Source organism: Talpa europaea (assembly GCF_964194135.1).
Source record: "Talpa europaea genome assembly, chromosome: 6".
Classification (NCBI taxonomy): domain Eukaryota; kingdom Metazoa; phylum Chordata; class Mammalia; order Eulipotyphla; family Talpidae; genus Talpa; species Talpa europaea.
Genome location: NC_140072.1, coordinates 58,696,924 through 58,724,893, shown reverse-complemented (window position 1 = coordinate 58,724,893; position 27,970 = coordinate 58,696,924). Strand labels below are relative to the sequence as shown.

Below are 27,970 nucleotides of genomic sequence, written 5' to 3'. Positions count from 1 at the left end.
TTAAGACTGAATTAAGAAAGTCAGTGACCTGCTCCATTGTGTTCAGTAGGGAAAGATCTTCTCACAAATATTGATTACAACTATGGTTGCAGAGTTCTTCATCACATTTAAGTTGTCCAGTTTATTTTTCTCAATCTTGAAGTTTCTTTTCCATCAAAAGTTCAAATTTGGGTTAAATATTCCCACACCTGATCTTTGGTAGAATCTTTTTCCCTACTTTTTGAAATTGTTGAATTATGACCCTAATTAACTGTGTAGTTGTACTCTTAGGCTGTTTATCGCTTACATTTTAGAAAAGGTTATCAAAAAAAATAAGAGATTTTAACAATAAGAAATGTCACTGACAACTGACTCTGTGCTTGGTGTGTAATAAGCGCCCTGTGGCAATTTCTTGGACCAGTGATGAATGATGAATCGATGGCTGATGTTAATTACTTACCACCTCCCAAACCCTTTGACTAAGCACTTTCTGTGTGTTCCTGGTGAGCCCTTGTGTGAACCACCCACCTCAGCACTTATCTATTGTTATTGTCCACCAGCTCTCTTTTGTAAGTCCCCTACATGAGAGGTGCCCTTCAAGTAGATCATGGTCAACTAGCTAGTACTTGGTATTTTTGCTGTTTGGACAGGTTTGCATTATGTCTTGTATGTGTAATGTTTCCAAGCATTTGTTTAACAATTAAAATAATAGCAATCAATAGAACATATGATCAAAAGTAGATGTTTAAATAGTAATTCCGTTTGATAATGGAATATGTTATATGAATTTCTCCACACGGTTTTGGAGAAAACAGGGAAAATTCCTGCTTATAACAATTGAGTGATATTCTTTGGAGAGACATTACTTAAAAGCTTTTATCTTTGGATTTAAAAAAGCCATAATAGTATCCCATTACACATCACTCATTTATCTGATACGTTGTATAAAAAATTTTTATATTATCACCGTTTTTATATATGTGACATATACCATTGACATTTTATTTTATTTTTTTATTTTATTTTTTTTAAATAATAAATTTTATTTTATATTCCCCATACAATTGCAGCCCCCCCCCATTCTGACCCCAATCCCTCCCCTCCCGCCCCCGCCCCCGCCCCCCTAAAAGTGTCTCTGGTTCATAGTTTTTTGTTGATTTTGATTTTCACTTTCTTATAGTTATTCATTTTCCTGGTCCCTTATTTAAGTTTTCTAGATTCCTGCTATGAGTGAGACCATCCGGTATTTTTCTTTTTCTTTTTGGCTTATTTCGCTGAGCATGATCCCTTCCAGCGCCATCCATGTTGCTGCAAATTGCATGTGTTTATCTTTTTTGAATGCTGAGTAATATTCCATGGTATATATGTACCACATCTTCTTGATCCAGTCATCTATTTTTGGGCATTTGGGTTGTTTCCAAAGCTTAGCTATTGTAAACAGTGCTGCTATAAACATAGGGGTGCAGGTGTTCTTTGGAATTGATGTTTCTGTGTCCTTTGGGTAAATACCTAGGAGTGGAATTTCTGGGTCATATGGAAGCTCTAGTTTAGTAGGTCCATAAATCTCCACACAGCTCTCCACAGTGGTTGGACCAGTTTGCACTCCCACCAACAGTGCAGAAGAGTTCCTTTTTCTCCACACCCTCACCAACATTTGTTGTTGCTAGTTTTTTTAATATGTGCCATTCTCACTGGTGTAAGATGGTATCTCATGGTAGTTTTGATTTGCATTTCCCTGATGACAAGTGATTTTGAACATTTTTTCATATGCCTGTTGGCCATTTGCATTTCCTCTTCAGAGAAGTTTCTTTTTAGCTCTTCTGCCCATTTTTTGACTGGATAATTTTCTTTGTTGTTGTTGAGTCTCATCAGCTCTTTGCAGATTTTTGTGATCAGTCCTTTATCATTAGTGTTGGGTGCAAAAATGTTCTCCCAGTTGGTGGGGTTTCTCTTTGTTTTTGTTATTGTCTCTTTTGCTGTGCAGAAGCTCTTTAATTTGATGTAGTCCCAGCTGTTTATCTTTGCCTTCACTATCACTGCTTTGGGTGATGTGTCTGTAAAGATGTCTTTGATGTGCAAATCACGTAGTGTTTCGCCTATATTTCCTTCTATATATTTTATGGTTTCAGGTCTTATGTCTAGTTCTTTAATCCATTTTGAGTTGATTTTTGTGTATGGTGTGAGGTAGTGGTCAAGCTTCATTCTTTTGCATGTAGCGACCCAGTTTTCCCAGCACCATTTATTGAACAAACTTTCTTTGCTCCAATGCATAGTCTTTGCTCCTTTGTCAAAGATTAGTTGACCATAAATCTGTGGGTTTATTTCTGGATTTTCTATTCGATTCCATTGGTCTGTATGTCTGTTCTTGTTCCAATACCATGCAGTTTTGATGATTATGGCTTTGTAGTAGAGTTTGAAGTCTGGGAGTGTGATGCCTCCATTCCCTTCTTTTTTTTTCAGGAGAGCTTTGGCTATTCGGGGTTTTTTGTGATTCCATATGAATTTCATCAATAATTGTTCTATTTCTTTGAAGAATGACATTGAAATTTTGATTGGAATAGCATTGAATCTGTATATTGCTTTTGGTAGGATGGCCATTTTAATAATGTTTATTCTCCCAATCCATGAGCAGGGGATGCCTTTCCATTTCTTTGTGTCTTCTTCTATTTCTTTTAACAGTTTTTTATAGTTTTCTTTGTATAGGTCCTTTACCTCTTTTGTTAGATTTATTCCAAAATATTTGATTTTTTTTGTTTCAATAATAAAAGGGATGGTTTTTTTGATTTCTTCTTCTTCAGATTTATTGTTTGTATATAGGAAGGCTACTGACTTTTGCGTGTTGATTTTGTATCCTGCCACTTTACTGAACTGATTGATGAGTTGAATTAGTTTTTCTGTGGAGTTTTTGGGGTTCTCTATGTATATTATCATATCATCTGCAAATAGTGATAGCTTGACTTCTTCTTTTCCTATTTGGATTCCTTGGATGTCTTTCTCTTGTCTTATTGCTCTGGCTAGGACTTCCAGTATTATATTGAAAAGCAGTGGTGAGAGTGGACATCCTTGTCTTGTTCCAGATCTTAATGGAATTGCTTTCAGCTTTTCACCATTGAGAATGATACTGGCTGTTGGCTTGTCATAGATGGCCTTTATGATGTTGAGGTATGTTCCTTGTATCCCAAGAATTTCAAGGGCTTTTATCATGAATGGGTGTTGCACTTTGTCGAAAGCTTTCTCAGCATCTATTGATATTATCATATGGTTTTTATATTTCTTTTTGTTGATGTGTTGGATAACGTTGATTGATTTTCGGATGTTAAAACATCCTTGTGTCCCTGGAATGAATCCTACTTGGTCGTGGTGAATTATCTTATGGATACATTGTTGGATTCTGATAGCTAAAATTTTATTGAGGATTTTTGCATCAGTGTTCATTAGGGAGATTGGCCTGTAGTTTTCCTTTTTTGTGTTGTCCTTGTTCAGTTTTGGTATTAGTGTAATGTTGGCTTCATAGAACGTGTTTGGTATTGTCCCTTCCTTCTCAATTTTTTGGAAGAGTTTGTGAAGGATAGGCACTAATTCGTCTCTGAATGTTTGGTAGAATTCATTTGTAAATCCATCAGGTCCTGGGCTTTTGTTTTTGGGGAGGTTTTTGATTACCATTTCAATTTCGCTGCTTGTAATTGGTCTGTTTAGGTGTTCTATTTCTTCTTTATCTAGCTTTGGGTGATTGTAGAGTTGTAGGAATTTGTCCATCTCCTCTAGATTGTTAAACTTGTTTCCATATAACTGTTCATAGTAGTTACTGATTATTCTTTTGATTTCTGCTGTGTCTGTTGTGATTTCTCCTCTTTCATTGATGATCCTGTTTATTTGTGCTTTCTCCCTTTTTTCCTTTGTGAGCCTGGCTAGGGGTTTGTCTATTTTATTGATTTTTTCAAAGAACCAGCTCTTGGTTTCATTGATCTTTTGGATTGTTTTTTTAGTTTCAATTTCATTTATTTCTGCTTTGGTTTTTATTATTTATTTTCTTCTACTGGTTTTGGGGTTATTTTGTTGTTCTTTTTCTAGATCTTTGAGCTTTGAGATTAGGTTGTTTCTTTGAGTTCTTTCTTGTTTCTTGATGTGAGCTTCTATTGCTATATATTTTCCTCTTATGCAGCTTTTGCTGCATCCCATACATTTAGGATATTGGTGTCCTCCTTGTCGTTCAATTCAAAGAATTTTTTAATTTCTTCTTTGATCTCCTCATTAGACCAGTGGTCTTCCAGTAGTGTGGTTTTTAATCTCCATGAGGTAGGAAAGTTCCTTGCCTTCTTTTTATGGTTTATTTCTAGTTTGATGCCTTCATGGTCAGAAAAGATGGTTGATATGATTTCAATCTTGGTGTATCTGTTGATGTTTGTCTTGTGCCCCAGTATGTGATCGATCCTGGAGAATGATTCATGTGTGCTTGAGAAAAATGTGTACTCCGTTTATTTGGGGTTTAGTGTTCTATAGATGTCTGTTAAGCCCAATTGCTCTAGGTCCTTATTTAGAGCTTTGGTTTCTTTACTTATTTTTTGTCTTGTTGATCTATCCATTGTTGATAGTGGTGTGTTGAAGTCTCCCACTACGTATGTGTTTTCTCCGATGTCTGTTTTCAGAGAGGACAACAGTTGTCTGATATATTTTGGTGCTCCTTCGTTTGGTGAGTATATGTTAATGAGTGTTATTTCTTCTTGAAGTATTGTCCCCTTGATCATAATGTAGTGACCATTGGGGTCTCTTTTTATCTTTTTGAGTTTGAAATCTGTTTTATCTGATATAAGTATAGCTGTTCCTGCTTTCTTTTTTGGTCCATTTGCTTGTAGGATTGTTTTCCATCCTTTAACTTTGAGCCTATTTTTATCTTTTGTAGCTAAATGTGTTTCCTGGAGACAGCAAAAGGTTGGGTTTTGTTTCTTAATCCAGGCTGCAACTCTGTGTCTTTTTATTGAAGAGTTTAGTCCATTTACATTTAGAGTTAATATTGATATGTTACCATCTGTATTTGCCATTGTGATTGTCTTTCCTTTGATTTTATTTATTTATTCTTTTAATAACTTTTTTTTTTTTTTGGCCTTCTTTCATTGTTATTCGTCCCTCTGAGGTTCTGGCTTTAGGACTCCTTGTAGTATTTTTTGGAGTGGGGGTTTAGTTGCAATGAAATTCCGGAGTTTCTGTTTGTCTGAGAAGGTCCATATTCTTTCTTCAAAGAGGAAGGAGAGCTTTGCGGGATAGAGTATTCTTGGTTGGCATCTGTTTTCTTGGAGTCTGTTGACTATGTCCCTCCATTCTCTCCTTGCCCGTAGTGTTTCTTCGGAGAAGTCTGATGTCAGCCTGATTGGCTTTCCTTTGAATGTTATCTGTTTCTTCCCTCTTGCCAGCTTCATTATTTTTTCCTTGTCCTGGATTCTTGGGAGCTTTACTATTATGTGTCTTGCTGTATTTTTCCTTTCGTCATGGAAGTTTGGTGTTCTTCTTGCTTCTTGTATATCAATTTTCAGCTCCTTCTTCACATTTGGGAAGTTCTCTTCAATTATCTCTTTGAATATTTTCTCTGTTCCTACATCTCTCTCCTCTCCTTCTGGTATTCCTATTACTCTTATATTTCCTTTCCTCATGGAGTCAGATAGTTCCCGAAGTCTTTCTTCGTTCCTTTTCCTTCGTACTTCTCTTTCCTTTTCTGTTTTGGTTCTTTTTATTTCTGTGTCTTCAAGAGTACTTATTCGTTCTTCCATTTCATCTATTCTGCTTTCATTGCTTTTCCCAGAATTCTTTAGTTCTTCCATTAATTCTTTGATCTCCTGCATTTCTTTTACTTCCCTCTTTAGGGAGTCAATTTCATTCTTCTGACCATTGTTTTCCCTCTCTAGGGACTCAATTGCATTCTTCTGATCGTTGATTATTTTTCCCTTATCATTGTTTTCCTTTATGACTTCTGTCAGTTTTTTAATCACGGCAATTTTAAATTCTCTTTCTGGAAGGCTCAGAAGTTCTTCCAAGTTACTGTCGTTGCAATCTGGGGGCTGGTTTTCTTTTTGTGGTGTGCTTTTTCCCTGGGGAGTTGCTAGGTTGCGTGTGGTTCTTCTACTCCCTACTGTCTGTTTTCTAATTTGCCGTATGCGTTGGGACACTGTGTTGTTGGGACTGGCCGGCATCTTGGGTGAGCTTCTCTGCTCCCCTCTGGTTCCTCCAGGAGCCATATGTCAGTTTCAAGCAGTCTTTACTGGAGTAAGGTCCCTGTTCTAAAATGCCGATGTGGGGACACACTCCCCTGTGCACCTGGCTGCCCCGGCGGTGGGTTCCTGCTCCACCTCTGGGCTTGGACTGCAGGCCAGAGGGGGTCTGGCGTGGGCGAACTTCCCCCGCTCACCTCTGGCTCCTGAGGAAGCCTTCTTTACTGAAGAAATGTAGTCTTTACTGAAGAAATGTCCCTGTTCTAAAATGGTGATGTGGGACACACTCCCTGCACGTCCGGTCTCAGGCACACTCTTCTGCGCGCCTGGTCTGCCCCGGCTGTGGGTGCTCGCTCCCCCTGTGGGCTCAGACTACTGGTCGGAAGGGGCCCAGCGTGGGCTAACTCCCCAGCTGGCCACTGGCTCCTCCAGGAGCCTCTGCTGGCTTCAAGTCGCTAGGTGGCGCCAGAGATCTCTCCTAGAGCCCTTGGGGAGCTGATTTTCCACCCCGTGGGACAGGGAGCAGAGCGAGAATGGTAGGGTAAACCTCAACGGCTTTGGGGTGCTGTGTCTGCCTTGTGCCCCACCGTCGTGGGGAACCCACGCCCCTAATTTCGTGCCCCGGGTCTCAGTTCCAAAGCCCTCAGTTCCAGGATGTGGGCTGTAGCCCAGATCAGTGGCGCGGGAATGGAGCCTTTTGAATCCCGCTCCCGTGCCTGGGCGCCTGGTTCCTGCTCACTCAGTGAGGGGCTCCGCGCGGCTCCCCGCAAGCCTAGGTCGCAGGCGCGGGGACCGGTGCTTGCTTTTCAACCACACTGCTTTTCCGCGCGATCCCAATTCCGCTCCGAGCCGCTTTTCCGCGCAATCCCGATCCCGATCTGCGTCTGCTTTTCCAGCGTGCCGCTTTTCCATGCAAGCTTACTGGCGGCCCCGGGCTGTGTGCTGGTGCTGGTCTCCTCTTGGGGGGCGGGGTCTCTCTATAATGGCGCCTGGAGCTCCCCTCCGCGGCGAATCCTGCAGAGTTCTCCACAGCTCCCGTTCACGGGGTGTGGTGGCTGAAATAGTTCCTTTCCACTCACAGTCCCGCTTGCTGCGTAGTTCGTTCTTGTTGGTCGTTTTAGTTTTTTTTTTTTTTTTTCCCCTCCTCTCTGCCGGTGGGAGAGTGCCGACTGTGGGCGGGGGAGGGGCTCAGGGTTCTGTGCTTTCCTCCCTTCTGGTCCTCTTTTATGGCCACTTTCTTCTTCGGGCAGTTTGCTGGCGTCACCCGTTTATCTTCCGTGTCCCAGTTCTCACTGGGACCTGCCGCTTTTCCTCCCTATTAACTTTTTTTAATGGGAGATCTTACTCGCAGCGTCTCCTCGCCGCCATGTTGCTCCGCCCATCTCTCACCATTGACATTTTAGAAATACAATCTGCTTTAGGAATATAATATATTTTAATTGTTTCAACCTATCTTTCTATAGAGTATAAGTTATGAGGGAAGAACCCTGTGTGGCTCACTGCTCTCTCTGTGCATCTAGAAATATGCCTGGCAGGGAGTAAGCACTCAGTAAATGTTATAATTAAAAACCACACAAAAAAATTGCTTTTTAATAAAAGGCTTATTGGGGTCTAATTTTATTTGTAGGTTGATGAATGTTCTAGTTTAATTTAAATAGTCTTAACTAATTTTTAGTAATTGGAAAAACAGATCTTACTTTTCTTTTTTTAGGAAGAATCCTCAGCACAAGATAGAATACAGACACAGTACACTTCCAGGTAGGTAATTTTCATTCAGGAACCTCAAAATGAAACCTTCAAGGTATTCTCTTATTAAACCTAGGTAGTTTCCAATTGTGAATATTTTTTTATCTTTGTTTCTGTGAATTTGTTAAGTTGATAATTTCAGTTTTTCTTAGGTTAAAAAGAACTATAAAACTTCCATATAACAAAGTTTCTGCCATCATTGTCTAACAATATATGTTTGTCCTTGTATCTATGAGGATTCTTTTGTTTGCAAGTACCTAAAAACAAAAGATCTAACTGACCTAAATGATAATGAGTATTTATTGACATCAGTACTGAAAGATACAGAAGTAAGGCTGAATTTAGACAAGATTTATTGCTTGGACTCATACAAAATGTCAATAATGTCACCAACAACCCAATTTCCTTCTGTCAGTCTGTCTTTAGAAGGGTCATTATTATCCTAAAGCTGACTTCTTTCCCCATGGGATAGAGAAAAAACAGTGTTCACTCTTACTCATTTGGGAGGATAGGCACCTGTGTTTACATCAAAGAAGAGGGAGAATGAATACTTTAGTTGTTACTGACCCTAAGAAAAATCACAAAATTCACTTTTTAAAGTTGATTTAGGCCTCATTTTTACTCTTGACCCAGTCACTTTCATCACTGATTAATTTGTATCACTTCTGGAGCCAGGTAGCCCAATAGAAACTAATGTTTTGGGGAAAGGAGAAAGAGGAATAGAAACTAGGAAGCAACTATTGATTGTCCATCTGTCCTGTTTACATCCATTCATTTTACCTTCTGTTTCCCCTCCTTCCAAGAGCTATTATTTTTTCCCCTTTAACAAATTCTGGCTTCTTTGTATCATTTATGTCAGTAGCCAATTCAGCATGCACTATTGAGAGAAAGAGAATAAAAATGTGTAATACTATCCAGGCTATGCCCACATGTGTTTGTATACACTAACCTTTAACCAAGTGATACAAAGAATTAATTTCAACATAAGGGAATTCCATTTGAGATTTCTTTCTTTTTTTTAAAAAAAATATTTATTTATTTATTTATACAAGCACTGGGTACAGTCAGAAACGCGGGAGGGTGAGAGAATTCACCAGAGCCAGAGCGGAGAGCAGAACAGGCAGACTGACAAAGTACACTGCTGAGGGGAGCAGCGGGCATGGCAGGAGAGGTCTGCGCGCCATGTGGGACCCTCGCCCAGTGGCCAGGGATCGAACCGGCACTGCAGAGGCTGCGGGCAGCTTTGCAGCCCAGCACTCAACCACTGCGCCACCGGGGAGGCCCCCATTTGAGATTTCTGATTGAAATACAACTTAGTGCTTTAGTACTCCTGAGACAAATATTCAGTGCTCATTTTATCTGAGTCATTATGGTATGGAGGTTATATATTTCTGTTATACTTTCATTCTTGATTGCATTTATAATATGGAATATTTAAAGTCTAATTGTCAGCATTTAAAATACTGTCAAGTCATTAATGTGGCACCACTAACAGGACATAGAGCTGAATTCCAGAGCTGACTTTTCCCTTGTCATGATATTGACTTTTCAGGTGCTTTTACCTAAAGCACAATGTGCCTGTTACTGCTCCAGCAATTTCTGTATGATGATATTATTAGATTCTGAACCTTCCATGAAAGGCACATGAATGTTCAAATGTAAATGACAATTTGAGGAATCAAATGGGGTTCTTCTGATTAATGTGGCTGATGGTTTTAACAGATAAGCCTACCCATTAAATTTCTAAAGAAATTCAGGGTTCACTGAGGCTGAAGCCTCCTTCAATTAGCAGAATTTAAACAAGACTATAATACAATTCCCTGTGTTGATAGGCAGGCTAGTGATCAAAAGTGTAGGTCATAATAAGAAGGGTTTCTGTAAAACTAAAGGTGATTGTTGATTTTTAAGTGGTTCATTTGTTCATCCATTCAACAAATATATATATACTAAGTTCCTTATATGTGTTAGGCACTATTGTAGGAGCTGAGAATAAGGTGAAGACAATGGTACTGTGCTCCTGCAGAATTTAACCGAGGTGGACAGTGCACATGAAATAATTATATGATGTCACGAGTGATAAGAAAAATAAAACTGTAGGGACGCCCTGGTGGCACAGGCGATTGAGCGCTGCGCTGTGAAGCTGTCCGCAGCCTCTGCAGCTCTGGTTGGATCCCTGCTGGTGGGTGAGAATCCCACATGGCTCAGCAGACCTCTCTTGTCTTGCCTGCTGCTCCCCTCAGCAGTGTATTTCGTCAGTCTGCCTGTTCTGTTCCCTGCTCTGTCTCTGGTGAATTCTCTCACCCTCCTGCACATATGGCTTATACCCTGGTTCTTGTATAAATAAATAAATCCTTAAAAAAAGTTCCTTTAAAAAAAAGAAAAATAAGGCTGTGTAAAAGAACAGAATGGCGTGGTGTGTATGAGGAGGCGGTGCCATTTCCAATAGGATAGTGAAGAAGGATTCTATATGATAACTGACATTAGCACAGAGGCCAGAAGTAGAGAGCAATGCTGGTAATTATCTGCAGGAAGAGTATGACAGGCAATGGAAATAGTGAGATCAAAAGCCCTAGAGATGATCCTGCTTTCTAGTTCGAGGAATAGCAAAGAGAGAGTAACGTTGGAACAAAGAGGGTAAGTAGAAAGTGGTAGATGAGGTCAAAAGGCTAACAGTGAGTGAGTTGTATAGGGTCTTAGAGGCCAAGACTTACTAATGAGGACTTCATGTATTATTCAGAGTGAGATAGAAAGCTGTTGGAAGATTTTCTGGCTAGTTCTCTGCTTGTGAATAGGCAAGAGTGGGAGCAGGGAAATTAATTAGGAAGCTGTTGGGATAAGCCAGGAAGAAGTTGATGGTATTTGGATCAGGGCATTGGAGTGGATTTGGTGAGAAGTGCTAGTATATTTTGGAGATTGAGATAACAGGATCTCTTGAAATACTGGATATTGGGTTTTTAATGAGTGGATATTCAAGAATGACTCCAAGAATTTTTATTAAAAAAAAGGTTGGAGAAGTCATATACTCAAGACTGATAAAAGAATGACCAGATTTGGATGATAAGACTCAAGAGTTGTGTTCTGGAAATGATATATGTCAGATGCCTATTAGTCATCCAAACAGAGATAATATACCAGCATTCAGATAAATGAATCTGGAGTTAAAATGAGAGGTCAGGGCTTACGATACAAATTTGGAGATTTAGGATATAAGACTGTGAGGAATTACCCAAAAGTGTATAGAGAACTGGACATTCCAAATTTAGAGCTTGGGAAGATGAAAATGATTGCGCAAAAGAGACTGAGAAAGAGCAGTCAAAATAGGAAGAGAACCAGAAGTTGTTTCAATCTCTCTCTCTCTCTCTCTCTTTCGCTCTCCTCTGCCCCCTTTCTTGTAAATCTGCTGACATCATTTTCTGAATCTGAAAGGAAACTCTTTATTGAGGTATCATGAGTTATGTATACGACATACTTCTAAGAGCAAATGGACAAAAACAGAAATATTAATGTTCTTGACTCCTCACTCCCTCCCCCAACTGCAAACTGCCCTCTAAATGTTTTTTAAATGTATTCTATCATAAAAATAATATTAGAATTGAGATTAGCTAGACTTAAAACATGTCCTCAAGATGCTTTCAGCAGATAAGAAATGTATACAAATACAGTGCAAGATTTCCCTGAAGGTTCTGTGGGCTTTCTATTTTGTGTAATAAGAATTATGCAAGAAACTCAGGGAGAAATTTGATGCTCAATTTAAGATAGTTATGTTAAAATTGAGCTTGACATTTATATTCTGCTTTTTGTTAGTTTTTACTTCTATTTGTAATTATTATAACTACTATTATTATTATTCTCAAATCCTCCCTGGAATGAATAGAGATTAAAGTTAAGAAAAATGTACTGGGATATGGGAGTTAAGAGGACAGATAACTTACCTTCTCATCATTCTGATTTTTCCCCACCACATTCCTTGACTTTCATTTATATTTGTCTATAATATATCAGTATCTTAGGAAGAAATTAAAGCATCTATAAAAGTATAGACATTAATTTTTTAAAAAGATTTATTTATTTATGCATACAAGAGCTGGAGTGTAGGTCAGAGGTGGCGGGGTGAGAGGATTTACCAGAGACAGAGTGGGGAGCATAACAGGCAGATCTACTGAAATACACTGCTGAGGGGAACAGCATGTGAGACAGGAGAGGTCTGCTGCACCATGTGGGTCAGCTCCCTGGATGGGGATTGAACTTATGCTGCAGTGGCTGCAGATTGCTTCTTAGTGCTGCATCTTAACCCCTTGTGCCACCATGGATGCCCAACATTAATTATTTTTAACCCATACATAAGCTGTTCATCACAGGACTTGTTCTCTTCCATTCAGAACATATCTAGATAGAAGCGCTCTGCTTATTTTTTAAATGTTCCACATCATCCTGGAGTCTCTCACTGCCTTATTTTAAACCAACTCTCTACTCACTGAAGGGAAAAAAATTAAACAGAGTGGAATGGGGGAAGAAATGAATTCAGAATAGAAGAATTCTATTTAATTATTATATAAAAATTTGTAAATTCTAATGACTATTACCATAGTAATCCTAGTCTTACCGAAACAAGAACTGTAAGAATATCTTAGATCTTTATGACCTAAAATAAATCTTTGAAAATACATAAATTTGTGTCTTTTCAGTTGCTCTTAACCCTTGTGTGTATTGATCAGATTGTGAAAAGATTTCCATGATAACAAACCACAAATTTCAGCACTCTGCAACAATAAATAGTTGTATTTCTCCTGTATTGTTATAACTGCATATTGGCTGGGGCCCTTTTGCAAGTGTGTCCTCATTTTGGAATGAGAATCAGCCCCTGCCTGGGACACATTGTTCTCACAGTAGAAGGCATATGGCGATTGCAGAACCGCAGAAAGGAGAAAACTCCCTGGAAGAGGCACATTCTACTTCTACTCACTTTTCTTTGGCCAAGTCTGCTGTCAGTGGGGTTTGGGAAAAATAACCATATCACAGGAAGGGGCAGTGAAGAACTCTGACAATACTGCTTTCTACCATTCTGGAAGACAGAGCAGCATGATTATGATCATGATGTTTTTAACCATTATTAGAAATCTCACAGGATTCTTTATCAGGAGTTTCTTAGGAAGCTCATGATAGGGAAAGTTAGAATAATAAAAAACCAATGGTCTTTTTAATTCCCTCTCTAAAAATTTAGAGTGGTTAGCTCTGTAGTAATAAATTCATTCTTTTGATGGAGAAAAACATTTTACTGTATGACATCTCTAAAGCCAGCTTGAGTGGCAGTTGATAAGTACTAAACTTATGTTTTTCAGTGAGTAACACTTCAGATGAAGACAATGATAATGTTGGACAACCCAATGAGTACAACCTGAATGACAGCTTTCTAGATGATGAGGAAGAAGAATATGAGCCAACAGATGAAGATTCTGATTGGGAACCAGGAAAGGAAGACCAAGAGAAGGAAGATGTGGAAGAGCTTTTGAAAGAAGCCAAAAAGTTTATGAAAAGAAAAAAGTGACCCTTCTCTGCAATAATTTATGGCTCCCATTTACTCAACTTTATGGGGGAAAATTTCAGGAACTAAGGAGGCACTTAGTCAACAATTGTTTTCCTTCTTTTTATAGTTATGACTTTACTATTGACTCTTTACAAATGAAACATTGAAATGTTAACCTTCAATGAAGTGGATGGATTTTGTTTTGTTGCTTTGCCTTTTTTAATCCTCTGTGAAGTACCTGGAAGTAGGAAACAGACAGAGAATTAAAGAGTGATTATTTTTAATGTACATTGTGTGTTGGTAATAAAAAGTTAAAGCTACACAGGTTGCACAAAACTTTGTTTTTTTTTTTTTTTTTACTTTTCCCCAGAAAGTCTGTCTTTATAGAATACTATGCAAGTATAACCAAACAAATTACATCATGAGTGAAAAAGCATGCTTTTTTCATTGCCATCGAAGTAATTCTTCAAGCAGAGCCAGATTTTGAAAAATGACAGCCATCATACAGTGATTATTTTTCTGATACCCTAGGTGTGAATTTTGCAATTTATTCTGTTAGTCTCACTCTTAGAAATGTGGGGAAATTAGAACCAAATGAATACTGAAAGTAAATTAGACTATAGAAATGTTCACCATGCAGGGAGTGTTATTTTGTGACCTACCTATGTAATTTACTGTATGTCTGTCTGAGTTTAAAGATAGAAAGACTCAAAGAATTTAATAGTTCCTTTTTCAACTAAAGTGCTCCCTGATTATTTTAACTCCCAATATGCTCCTTAAGAATATAGAAATGATGGGGCCTCCCTGGTGGCTCAGTGGGTTGAGTGCAGCACTGTGAAGCTATCCGCAGCCTCTTCAGCACCGGTTCAATTTCGGGCTGGCCAGGGAGATTCCCACATGGTGCAGCAGACCTCTCCTGTCATTCCTGCTGCTCCCCTCAGCAGTGTATTTTGGTGGTCTGCCTGTTCTGCTCCCTGCTCTGTCTCTGATGAATCCTCTCACCCTCCTGTGCCTCTGGCCTGTACCCCAGCTCTTGTATAAAAATAAATAAATCTTTTTAAAAAAGAATATAGAAATAATTTTTAACTCTAATTTTCTCAATGACAGATTTTTGTTTTGTTCTCAGATAAAAGTAGTAAGTTGTCTGCCAGATTTCAGAAACTCCTTTCTTTAATTTTATGAAGTATATATTTTTTCTTAAACTACTTTATCCCTGTAATTATCTTCATTTTAGGTGATTTAGAATTTCTGAAATATAGTAACATTTGGGTATGTGTACACAGTGTAGTGGGCATATTATTGAAATTATAAATCATTGAACCAAAAGTGTCCTTGTTAAACACTAACGTTTTCTATTCTTAGAGACCTAAATGTTTATATCTTCAAAGTGCAAGAAAATAATATTGATTATACTATTTTCTTAGTGCTTTCAAATATATTTCCAGGTGATTATATAGTATTAAAATTTACTTATGCTGACAAATAATAGATAAATATTGTTCAAGGCTATTATTACTTATCATTCTGACTTTGCCTCTATTGTTATATGGAAACTCATTTTCTCTTTCTGATGGGGACTTGACAAAACTGTGACTAAAATATTTGAACTTACTCTCATCCCTGCACTTAGTCCTTAAATATTCATTAATTCACTCATAGATATTTTCCAAAGGAAAGTGGCAACATCTAAATGTACAATGAGCTGATGAATGGATTAATAAAATCTGGTTTTGTGGGTATCCTTGAAAACAATTTCCAGTGGGAATGTGTGTGGGCTTCTCCACACCAATAAGCAATTTTCAGACACCATCAGTGTGTCCTAAGAATTCAACTCAGTTATGGCTGAGAGAGCTTCAGATCCCACAGATTCAGTCTCCCAAAATCATCTTCCATTTAAGATGACAACTGCAAGGCCATTATGCCACCTGGGTTTTTGACCAATTGGCTGCAGTTGGGAGGTTCCCATAACCCTCTCTTCCTCACCCTTCAGGTGCTCGTCCAAGTCCAGTTTATTACCTGTGCTTCTGACCAACTGGCTATAAACTGAGATTACTAGGTCACCTTCCTCAGGTTCAATTAATTTGCTAGAGTGGCTCACAAAACTCAGGAATCTCATTTAGTCACTAGATCACTGGATTACAAAGGGATCTAATTCAGAAAGAGTCTGATGAAAGAGGGATACATAGAGCAAGATAAGGGGGAAAGGAGTGGCGTGCCCATGCCCTCTCCAGATGTGCCATTCTCCCCAAATGTTCACTTGTTTACCAATCCAGAGCTCTGGATCCTCCTCCTCACAGGTTTTTCTGGAGTCTTTATTACACAGGTCAGACTGACTAAACCATTGGCCACAGGCAATTAAACTCAACCTCAAGCTCCTTTACTCTCCCTGAAAGTTAGGGGGCAGGGCTAAGAGTCCCACTATTAATACTGGTTTCCTTGGTAACCAGTTCTCATCCTCAGGTATTCCCCAAAGTCATCTCATTCACCTAACAGGAGCCACCTATATCACTCCCAACACTTAGGATAGTCCAAGGCTTTGGGGAGCTGTGAGCCAGGAGCTGTGGATGCAGACCAAATATATGTAAGAAATGTATACTTTGGTCATCTGAATGACCAAAGATATGTATTTTATTACACTATTGCTGTAGCATATTTAAACAATGGATTTTTTTTGGCTATAAGAACTGAAGTATTGATACATACTACAACATGGTTGAACTTGACAACACTATGCTAAGTGAACTCATTTATGTGAAATGTCCAAATTAGGCAAATTGATGAGATAGAAGGTAGATTAGGCTATGGAGAGTGACTGCTAATGGGTAGAGGGTTTATTTTTGAAATGATAAAAATGTTCTAAAATTAGTGGTTTGGGTTGTACAAGTCTGTAATATACTAAGATCCACTGAATTGTATACTTTCAAAGGATGAGTTTTATGCTGTATGAATTATATACCAATAAAGCTGTTATAAAAAAAGAATGCTAAAAGATGACACAGTTTTTTTACGGAAAAACATTTAATAATAGAACATATTCTTGATAGTAAAGTAATGTAATAACTCTTGGTAGCAATTTTTTAAAGGATAGTTTGACATACACTGCATACTAATCCTAAAGACACTGAGTAGAACTAATATATAAAAAACAACTTAATTCACTAAAGTGTAATGAAAAATTGGCACTTGTAATTGGACTCTAAATTTTTTTAAAGATTTATTTATTTATGCATATAAGAGCTGAAGTACAGACCAGAGATGGGGAGGGACTGTGTGTGTGAAAGGATTCACTGGAGACAGAGTAGGGAACAGAACAGGCAGACTGACTGAAATACACTGCTGAGGGGAGCAGCGGGCAAGTCAGGAGAGGTCTGTTGCACCATGTGGGTTGCTCCCTGGCCGGCTGGGGATTGAACTTGAGCTGCAGAGGCTGAGGATTGCTTCATAGTGCAGTGCTTAACCCCTTGCACCACCAGAGAGGCCCTATTTAAATTTTTGATTTCCATAATAGAGGGGAAACTGATGACATTAAGTTGTCAGTGGGCTCAAGAACATTAACAAAAAATTGATTCTTCAATTAATTGCCATCCTAAATAGTGGGTAAGATTGAAACTATCTTCTAGCCTCCTCTATCATGGTATATATTGTGTATATATTTCTCACCTGTGTGCTTAATTCTAAAAGCAAATATTTTTGTGTCCTTTTTTATTAATATATAATAACATAAGTTTCAGATGTGCATTACTAAAAATCAATGTCTGTCTACTATATTAAAGTCACCAATTCTATCCTCCTCCATACAATTGGCCCTTTTTACCCAATTGACCAACCCCTGACCCTCTTCCCTTCTGATAAACACTAATTGGTCTCATAGTCCAAAAGTTTGTTTTTGTCTTATTAGTTCATCCATTGTTTGGCTTCCCTATGTACAATATGTGAGTGAAATCATCTTGCATTTGTCTCTCTCTGTCAGACTTAGTTCACTAACCATAATATCCTCTAGTTACATTGTATTGTTGAAAATGGCAGTATTTATTTATTTATTTGTGTCTGAATAGTATTCCATTGTGCATACATTCACATCTTTATCCAGTCATCGGTCAATGGGCACTTAGGTTGTTTCCTTCTATTGCCCATTGTAAATGCTGCAATAAACATGAGGTGTTGCTTATATTTCTTTGAATTGGTGTTTTGTATTTTGGGAATAAAGCACCAGAAGTGGGATAACTGGATATATGGAATTTCTCTTTTTAATTTTTTGAGGAATCGCCATACTGAAAAAGCAAAAAAAAAAATTTTGTGGACTTCTTAACAAGAATTGGGTTTTCTGGGACCTTGGAAAACAGGAGATAAGATTTTTCCGTGATACAAGATACATATTGTAATGGAAACTGTGAGCACAATTTTTCCTAAGTGGTGATATAACTGAGAAAAAATGGATAGTGACTTTCTTCCAAATAATCCACTAACACAACCTAAGGAGTGAGAAGCCACACACCCAGGTACATCCAGTCCTGCTCTGATACCATCTCATTCCTATTAAGTGTTCTTTCTTGAGATGGAATCTATAATGGGGTATGTATCTCTAGCATTTTCTTGCCAGTCTGCAGACCCAACTTACAAAACTGTACCTCTGCAATTGGTAGTGAAAGGAAAGTTATAGTTAATTATTGCAGAGATCATTACTGGTATATGATTGGTCCCTCACAAAGCCTCAGATAGGCTTTCTTAAATATGCCCAGAGCAGGCCTCTTCCAATAAATGACACCTTGATGTGAAAAGCCAATTGAGGCCCTGGGGGCCTTGGGAAGTCTGTTACCATTACTTAAAGAAAGCAAATTATTTTAAGCACATTGAAAACCTTAGTGGGTGAAAAGAAATCTTGTCCTGGTCTCAGATTTTTCCTAATCAAAGAGACAATCACTTCTCCCCCTTTTCATAACCTGGGACAAACTTTGCAGGGCTAGGTTTACTGGTGGATATGTCCCCCTTTCTGAGAATCTCATCTGTTTACTCTCAGAGTAAAAACTGAAGTCACCCCCTCCTCATCATGTAAAGTACTCTCCTTTCCTTGATACTCAGGTTCCTTAACAATGAATATATATATTTCTGTTTTATCATATAACTGGAGGATATATATTGGCTGAAAGCATAAAGTTGCCATCATTTAATTTTATCACTGAAAGAAGCTTTAAAATTGATTGAGAAGCAACACGGACTGTAGGAGAACATTGACTGTAATTTTAATCAATGATGCATTGCTTCCCCTGTTATATTCCAAAGTGTAAAGGATCATCAAAAGATATGGTAAAAACTGCATCCATAGACACAACTTAATCTAAAGGCAATTTTTGTGTGTAAGAGCAATCTACTTTTATTAAAAATCTAAAATTTCAGGGCCTCCCCTAGTGGCACAGCGGTTGCGCGCTGGGCTGCGAGGCTGCCTGCAGCTTCTTTGGCGCAGTGTAGGGTAAAGAAAATATCAGGCTTTTCTGCCCTTCCGCCATCAGGATAGATGATGGATCCTTGTCCTGAATGCATGCCTGATGGCGGGCACCTGGAGTAGGGTGTGGGCATAGGTAGATGGGATTCAGCTGAGCTAAGACTGGGCTTTTAAGGGCGGCATCATGGGGACGCCAGCAGCAGCAGCAGCAGCAGTAGAAGCTGAAGCCGAAGCCGAAAGAGAAGCCGAGAAGCAGCAGAACAAACGCTAGAGAGCCCAGATAGAGTGAAGACTTGCTGGGGGCTGGGAGGCTGGCACCCCTGCCTGCCATATGCCTCGTGAACCCCAAATAAAAAACCTGCAAAACTACTGAGGACTCTGACTCCTCCTTTACCCGGTCTGCATGGGATCAGAAAACCTGCACCGTGTCCAGGTCCTGCCCTTACACGCAGGTTTGCAGGTTTGTTCCCCGGCCGCCGGCTAGGGTCCCACAAAAAAAAAAAAAAAAAAAAAAAAAAATCTAAAATTTCATTTAAAAAAAAAATCAAAGAAAACAGATAAGTAGAAAGATCAACATAAAAATCACCCATAACCACCACTACCTTCAAACCATCACTAACTCTCTTGAATGTTCTATTCCCATTTTACTATCGGTAAATTAATGATTAGAGATATTAAGTGAATCCCCCCAAAGTTCCAGAGGAAAAATTAGTAGTAGTGGAGGTTCTAAGAGGGGATGACAAGGGATTTAGGTCTATTCCTCATTCATTCTATGTTGAAATTTCAAGTACTTCCTTCCAAACTACCAAGTCCTTCTACCTTCTGAAGCTGCCCCTAGTTGGTAGTGGTGAGTTCAGAGAGAAAACAGTTTACATGATGCCCAGGCCCATTCTCTCATGCCTAAACTTATATATATGTAAAATAAGGTCCAATTTTGTTTTATTTTTTTAAAGATTTATATTATTTATTTATGCATACAAGAACTGGGGTGTAGGCCAGAGGTGTGGGGTGGGGGGGAGGTGAGAGAACTCACCAGAGACAGAGCGGGGAGCAGAACAGGCAGATCTACTGAAATACATTGTTGAGGGGAGCAGCAAGCAAGACGGGAGAGGTCTGCAGCGCCATGGCCATGTGGGTTAACTCCCTGGCCTTGTACTCATGCCGCCCAATGGCTGGTGATAGTTTGATAGCACTGAGACTTTAATCCCTGCGCCACCAGGGAGGCCCAGAAAGGTCCAGTTTTAACCCTGTGCTTTAATCTTTCTTCAGGGCACTACTTTAGAATGTCGATACTCAATGTCAGATTAAAATAATCATCAGCCCTACTGAAATCCATCCTCTTAGTGTACACAGGCCTTTTTTTTTTTTTTTTTTTTTTTTTTTTTTGCTGAATTTGCTATTTAAAAGAATGAGATAAATCAGTAAGGGAATAAAATAGATGTCAACTTGGCTTCATTCTTTCGGTGATAAATAAAGTATTTCTGAAAGAGGAGTTCCTGATTAAAGATGAAGGGATCTTGTCATGCTAATTTCCTCCAATTGCTTCCTGCCTCTGTCACTGCCAGTGACTGACAGCTGGCTTAATAATTAAATTGAAGCAGTGTTTACTTTTCTTGACCTTTACTGAGAAATGAATTTTCAAGCTCTGGACATGACTAGGGTGCTTTAATTGAGGGAGAATAATGTGTTTGCATCATTCCTAGCAATCCATGGATCTGATTACCTGTGTTATTTCTGCACTCCACCTCAGAGTGGACTTCTAGAGGATAACTGGCAGTTGCAGTCACACTGTAATTAATTCCCAGCTTTGGCTCTCTGCACACATGTCACCCAAAAGAGGGTATGTTTATTTCCGGTTGAAGAATTGAGGGCTCTAGCTGACCACTGTTCTCATGTCTCCCAACATTTTTTATTTTGAATCCCTAGATTGTTCATGTTCTGTTAAGGTCTTTTCTCATGCTGGCTCATATGAACATATTGCTTTCTTGAGTTGTAGCCTTGATTTTCATGCTCTTTCTTCTTCTTTCTTCATGTGCTCTTATAAGCAGAATATTTATTTTTGGTACATATTCTTATACTTTAATCAATTTCTTAGTCATGTTTCTGCCTTATTCTATGATACTAGCATTTTACTGAAGAATATATTTTCCTTGCAATGGCCTTATTTCTAAGTTTTTTCATAAAATCACCTGCAGTCTTCTTCAAAATTGCCATTTGCAATTGTTTATACATTCATTTGTTTCTTCTCTAGTGAATACAATAATGTTAATAGAGAAAATATCATTACTGAGGTACCTAATAAGATTAGAGTCAATTCTGCTGGTTGGAGGTTATTCCCCAATCCATTTTGTTTTGGATTCAAATGGAATATGTTAATCTAAGTATCTTCAGAGCTACTTTTCTTACCACTATTCAGAGTATCCTTCTTTTTCAAATGTTTTTACAAGACAAACTCATCAAATATATGATGTCTTTATTTATGAATCTTTGGAGTCTTTTGGCAAAATGTTTCAGATTCCATAAAAATATTGTAGACACACTCAATTTCATTCCATTCTTATTTGGTAAAATATATGCAATCCTGTGTTCATTGCAGCACTAGTCAGTCACAATAACCAAGATATGAAAACAACTGAACGGTCTCAGAGTGGTTGAATGGAAAAGGAATGGTAGAGCATCCTGCATTGTGTACACAATAGAATACTACTTAGTCATAAAAAGATGAAATCTTATTATTTTTGACAACATGGGTAGACCTTGAGGGGATTGTGCTAAGTGAAATAAGTCAAAAGGAGAAAGACACATACTGTGTAATTTCACTCACTTGTGGAATATAAAGGGGGGAAAGCAAATCAACAAACAAAACAAACTCTTAGACTGTGACAACAGAATGGTACCTAGAAGGGAATGGGCAGGGGGGAAGAAATAGGCTGAGGGGCTAATTAGTGAATGATGGATTTTTACTGGACATTTGCGGTGGCCTTGGTGTGGTAGATACTGTTGGTTGAGGTGAAAACTGCATCTGAAACTTCTCCAGTACTATAAACAATTTACCTCAATTAAAAAATAACCAAAGCAAACAAACAAATGAATATCCATTTATACGCTTTCTACAAGACACTCACTTTAGCTCCAAAGACATGAATAATTTGAAAGTAAAAGGCTAGAAAAATACATTCTATGCAAATAGTAACCAAAAGAGAGCAGGAGTGACTATACTAATATCAAAATATTTAGACCAAATACTGTAACAGGAAACAATGTAGGATATTATAATATAGTAAAAGGTCAAATCACCAAGAAGATAGAGGAATTATAAATATATAACCACCAAATAACAGCATTTCTAAATGTATAAAGCAAATATTGATAGAATTAAAAGAAGATATAGATATATTTGTAAAAATAGGATGACTAAACAAACTATAGACCAATCGGACCTAACAAATACAGAATATTCACCCAATAATAGTAGAATATATATTTTTCTTAGGTACACAGGAACATTCTCCAGGATAGACCTGATGTTAAGCCATAAGGCAAATCCAATAAATTCAAAGAGATTGAAATTATATGTGGTATCTTTTCCAATCACAATGGAATGAAACTAAAAATTAATAGCACAATGGAAACTGAGAAAATCTACATGTATGTGAAAATTTAAGCAACACATTCTTAAACAACCAATGGGGATGAAGAAGAAATCAAAAGGGAAATTAGAAAATATCTTGACACAAATGAATACAAAAACACAACTTGTTGAGATTCAGTACTAGTGGCCAACAGGGAAAATTTATAGCTATTAACACATTCAAAAGAAGAAAAAATTCAAATCAATAGTCTAACACCTTAAGGAACTAGGAAAAAAACCCACTAAACAAGGGCCTCCCCAGTGGCGCAGCGGGTTGAGTGCAGCGCTGTGAAGCTGTCCACAACCTCTGCAGCGCAGGTTCGATTCCCGGCCGGCCCAGGAAATACCCACATGGTGGCAGACCTCTCCTGTCTCACCCACTGCTACCCTCAGCAGTGTATTTCGGTCCATCTGCCTGTTCTGCTCTCTGCTCTGTCTCTAGTGAATCCTCTCGCCCTCCAGTGCCTCTGGCCTGTACCCCAGCTCTTGCATAAAAATAAATATATCTTTAAAAAACCCCACTAAACTCAAAGCGAGGAGGAGAAAGGAAACAATAAGATTAGGAAGAAATAAATGCAAGAATAGAAAATAATAGAAAAAAATGAATGAAACTAAAAAGTCATCCTTTGAAAAAAATCTACAAAATTGACAAAACTTTAAGTAGATTAACTAAAAAAAGAGAGGGAAATCAATGAAGAAACAAAAACTTAAGACTATCTTAAAAATCATGATTTACAACTGATTTTACAGAAATGAAAAAGATTATAAGAGAATACTATGAATAATTATATAGCAACAAATTTGATAAATGAGATGAAATGGACAAACTCCTAGAAACAAAATCTGAAGTGATCTGTAACTAGTAAGGAGATGAATCAGATGTAATAAAAAGCCTCCCAACAAAGACCAGCCTAGGACCAGACCGTATTCAACACAGTATTGGAAGTCCTTAGAGTACTGAGGCAAGTAAAAAAATAAAAAGCATCCAAATTGGAAAGGAAGACATCAAATTTTCTGTTTGCAGATGGACACTGAAAGGACAGATAATAAATGTTAGCGCAGGAACTTGGACTTAGATTTGTCTGATGCCAAAGCTCATCTTCTGTGTGAGCCTCCATGTGGCCCCTCTTGTACCTAAGCACTGGGGAGGGCACTGATGATGGATGATGATGATAGTGCTGTTAGTTGAGAGCTGCCAGCTCCTGCAGTAAGCATTTTAGGTCCTGAAGCACTTCAAAGTTTCCAAGTTGTTGTTTTACGCTACTAAGTTTGGGTAATTTTTATGTAGCAATCGATAATTAATATAATGAATGTTTAATCTGATTCTTTCAACCAATCCCCTAAACGTATTTTGCTTCCATTGCTGCCTAAGAAACTTACTCAGAGAGAACAGATGATTCATGGGGATCTGTGTATTCAAAATCCCATGAGAGTTAAAGCTCTCTTTTTAAATTTGTAAATGGAAATGTTGATTTTATTCTTCAGTCTCACATGCTGGACGAATATGGCTCACTCTGAAGAGATGGATCAGCCTTCATTTGGCTACAAAATCAAGCTGCTGAGCCAGCAAGTCTGCAGAACATCCTTCCAGGTTGTGAAAACAAGAAGTTAGTGATTACCCTTTGAGGGTGAGAGAGCCAGCAGGCCTTTTCTGCAGTGAATGCACCTGCTTCTCCACACAAAACTCCTCAACACGGCTGCCTAGGAAGTAAGAGCCAGGTCCTGGGGAGCCTGACTCTATGGGACTTTGCATATGCAGATTCCCGTGAATCATCTGTTCTCCATTTTAAGTCTTAATGGAAGATGAGTAACACTGAGGTGGTGGTGGTGAACAGATTCGAACATTTATGGGTATATTCATTATTGATTGATGCATAAAAATCACCCAAGACAGCAAACATTATTTCTGACTCAATTCTATTTCTTTTTAAAATTTTTTTGAAGATTTATTTATTCATGCATACAAGAGCTGGGGTAGAGGCCAGAGGTGCAGGGTGTGAGGGGATTCACCAGAGACAGAGTGGGGAACAGAACAGGAGGACTGACAGGAGAGGTCTGTTGCGCCATGTGGGACAGCTCCCTGGCTGGTCAGGGATGGAACTCTTGCCATGCTGCAGTAGCTGCAGATAGCTTCATAGTGCTGCGACTTAATCTCTTGCGCCACCAGGGAGGTCCTCAATTTCTATTTCTAAAGGTCAGAAATCTGGGCCCAGGGGATTCTGGGATTAGGGTGTCTCACAAGGGCACCATCAAGCTGTCACAGAGGGCTGTGGTCATTTCAGGGCTCAATGTGGGAGGGAAGGATCCACTTGCAAGCTCACTGGCATGACTGGTGGCAGGTCTTAGGTCCTCACTGGCTGTTGGCCAGAAACATCAGCTCCCTGCCACATGGGCCCTTCCATATGGCAGCTCACAAGATGGCAACTTGCTAGCTCTAGATTAAATGAGGAGGAGGGCAAGAGAGCATGTCAAAAATTAAGCCATGTCAAAATTAAGCATGTCAAAAATTTAAACCTAATCTCAGAAATGGCATGTCATCACTTTTATCATATTCTTTTTACAAGAAGAGAGTTACTAAGACAAGCTTGTGCTCAAGAGAGGGGATTACACAGGGTATTAATGTGAGGAGGCAAGGAAGATCGGGGGTCATCTTAGAAGTGGCCCCCCACAATCTTCCTTGTTCTATCACAAAACTATTTCTTGCAGATTTAATTTAGAATCAGTTTGTCCAATTCTATACGGATTTTTAATGGAATGCTCTAAATTTGTCATTTAATTTGAGGACTCTAACATTTTTACAAAATCCAGTCTCATCCAACTCCTCCATCCATTTAGTTCTTTTCTGTCCTTCAGTATTATTAATTTTCTTTATAAGGTCTCCCACATTTCTTGTTACTTTTATTTTTATGTACTTTGTAATTATGATAGCTTTGTAAATGGAATATGCTTTTCTCTTTACATCTTCTAACTGGTTATTGTTATTCCTTTGAATAAGAAAGTAATTTAATTTTCCTGTGCTGATTTTTTTGGGATCAATTTAATGAACTACCTTATTAGTTTTAGAATTTATTTCAAGATTATAAGAGATTTTCTGGTTGGACGATGATATCATATGAAAAGATGGCAGTTTTATTTATTCTTTGCCCTTTATCTATTTTTCTTGTTGCATTACACTACTTATAATTCCCGGGACAATACTGAATAGAAGACATGACAACTATTATCCTTATCTATTTCCTGACAGTAATGGACTTACTTCTAATGTTTTGCCATGAAGTATAGAATTTGCTGCTGTGATAGAAAGGAAAAGATTACAGAGCTAGAATTTTACAGACAAAAACTTTTACCTTTAGTGAGTTCTACAGAGAATAAAATGGAGGAAACAGACAATAAGTGCTTTACACATCAAAATCACAGTCTTTTTTTTTTGTAAAAATGAAAGAGCATTTGAGCTCTTCAAGAATTGCCTTAGTTTACTGGATCTACTTTCTTTTGTACAAGGGGTTCTTAGGTAAATTTACCTTTATTTGTAACTTATAAAGAATTTAAGAAGAATGGTTTTGAATTTGTCAACTATGATTACTATTCACCTACTAATACAATGAATCACATAATAGATTTCTAATGTTGGATCACACTTACATTCTTATATTAAATCCTGGTCATGATTCTCCAGCTTTTCCAATTTTGCTAGTATATATCAAAGGTATTTGATCTTTGTTTATAAGGGTGATGAGTAAATATTTGGGGAGATTTCCATCATCTGTTCTTTAAATAGTTCAAAAGACTTTTTGCAAAAACTGGATTTGGAGACCTTTAACTACGTTGTTATTTAGCTGTGATTACTGTGATTTCTACCTCTTCTTGAGTCAATTGTTATAATTTCATCAAGGTTATAACAATTTACTTCATAGTCACAAAAAAATTTCCTTTCCATTTTTAAAAGCTATCTTTTATATTAGCGGTCTATTAATTTCCTTCGTAATGGTGGATGAGGTTTATGAGTGATTGATGTGTATGATTGTTAAGTTGTTTTTAAATTTCCTAGCATTAACTGACTAATTTCTTTGGCTGTATCCATGAATCACTGACTACTAAAAATGCAGAATGAACTAGGGAAAATATTCTAATACTAAATATACTGGATTCCCAAGCTGGTTCTAGAGATTACAAACTTTGTACATCTAAGGCTCACACACAAACCTTGCTATGAACAACCCACTTCTCAAAATAAGAATCATTACAATGTCCCCAGTGGGGAAGGTAAGCCATATGACATTTGGTCTTTAGTCTTCCTTTAGTTCAAGGAGGACAAATATAAAAACAGTTTATGAATTGAATTGTTTTCCCATGCCCTATTTATATGTTAAAGTTCTAATTCCTACTACCTCAGAATATGTCCTTATTTGGAAATAGGGCCATTACAGATGTAACTAGTTAATATGAAGTCATGCTGGAGTAGGGAGGGCCCTAATCCAATATGACTAGTATTCTTATTAAAAGCCTTCATTTCTTATTTAAAAATTTGGGCACACACAAATGCCTTCTGAAGGTGAAGGGAGAAAATTGGGATGATACTTCTACAAATCAAAGATTTTGAGAAACCACAACTATGAAGAGACATGAAACAGGTTCTTCCTCACTGCTCACAGTAGGAACCAACACAAATTACACCTTGATCTCAGATACTAACCTCCAAAATTGTAAGACAAAACATTTCTTTTCTTCTTGTTTTAAAAAAAAGAATAAAAGTTTGTGGTAGTTTTTCATGGCAGTTTGTTGTGGCAGTTTGTTTCAGTATCCCTAGCCAACTTACACAAGTGCTGAGATAGATGGTGCTCCAGGAGTATCTCTAGATATTCCACATTTCCTGATTCTAATATCTGACAGACTATATCAGTCAGTCCTTGCTGTAATAAATGTGCTTTACTAGCAACCCCCAACCTGAGTAGCTTAAACCACAAACATTTGTATTTCACTCATGGATCTGTGACTGTGGCTTTGCTTGATGGACTCAGTTGTGCTACAGTGGACTCCATCATGGGAAAGATTTGGGTCTACACATTGTTCTTTCCTTTTGGGACCAAGACTGAAAGAGAGGCCTGAAGAAGGTGCCTGAATCTTAGATCAACCTGCCAGAGGACAACACTGATGAGTAGCTGCAGTTAGCCAACATTGCAAATGAGTAGCAAGTCACCACATCAATGGATGTTTGTTAAGAAATGAAAATCTGGGGCCTCTCTAGTGGCACAAGGGATTAAGCACCACACTATGAGGCTATCTGCAGCCTTTGCAGCACCAGTTTGATTCCCTGGCCAGCCAGGGATCTACCTACATGACGCAGTAGACCTCTCCTGGCTTGCCCACTGCTCCCCTCAGCAGTGTGTTTTGGTCAGTCTGCCTGTTCTGTTCCCCACTCTGTCTCTGGTGAATCTTCTCACCCCCCCCCA

The 27,970-nt window shown here is 38.3% G+C and overlaps 1 protein-coding gene across 1 annotated transcript in view; it reads left to right on the top strand.

Moving 5' to 3' along the window:
* APLF (aprataxin and PNKP like factor) overlaps positions 1 to 13,470 on the top strand; it is a gene marked incomplete at both ends in the record, with an annotated part of 62,356 nt that extends 48,886 nt beyond the window's left edge. The window contains 2 exons of the mRNA XM_084235936.1: positions 7,891 to 7,937; positions 13,265 to 13,470. Coding sequence (XP_084092062.1) covers positions 7,891 to 7,937; positions 13,265 to 13,470 — 253 coding nt within the window. The remainder of the gene's footprint in view (positions 1 to 7,890; positions 7,938 to 13,264) is intronic.
* Positions 13,471 to 27,970: the final 14,500 nt, after the last annotated feature.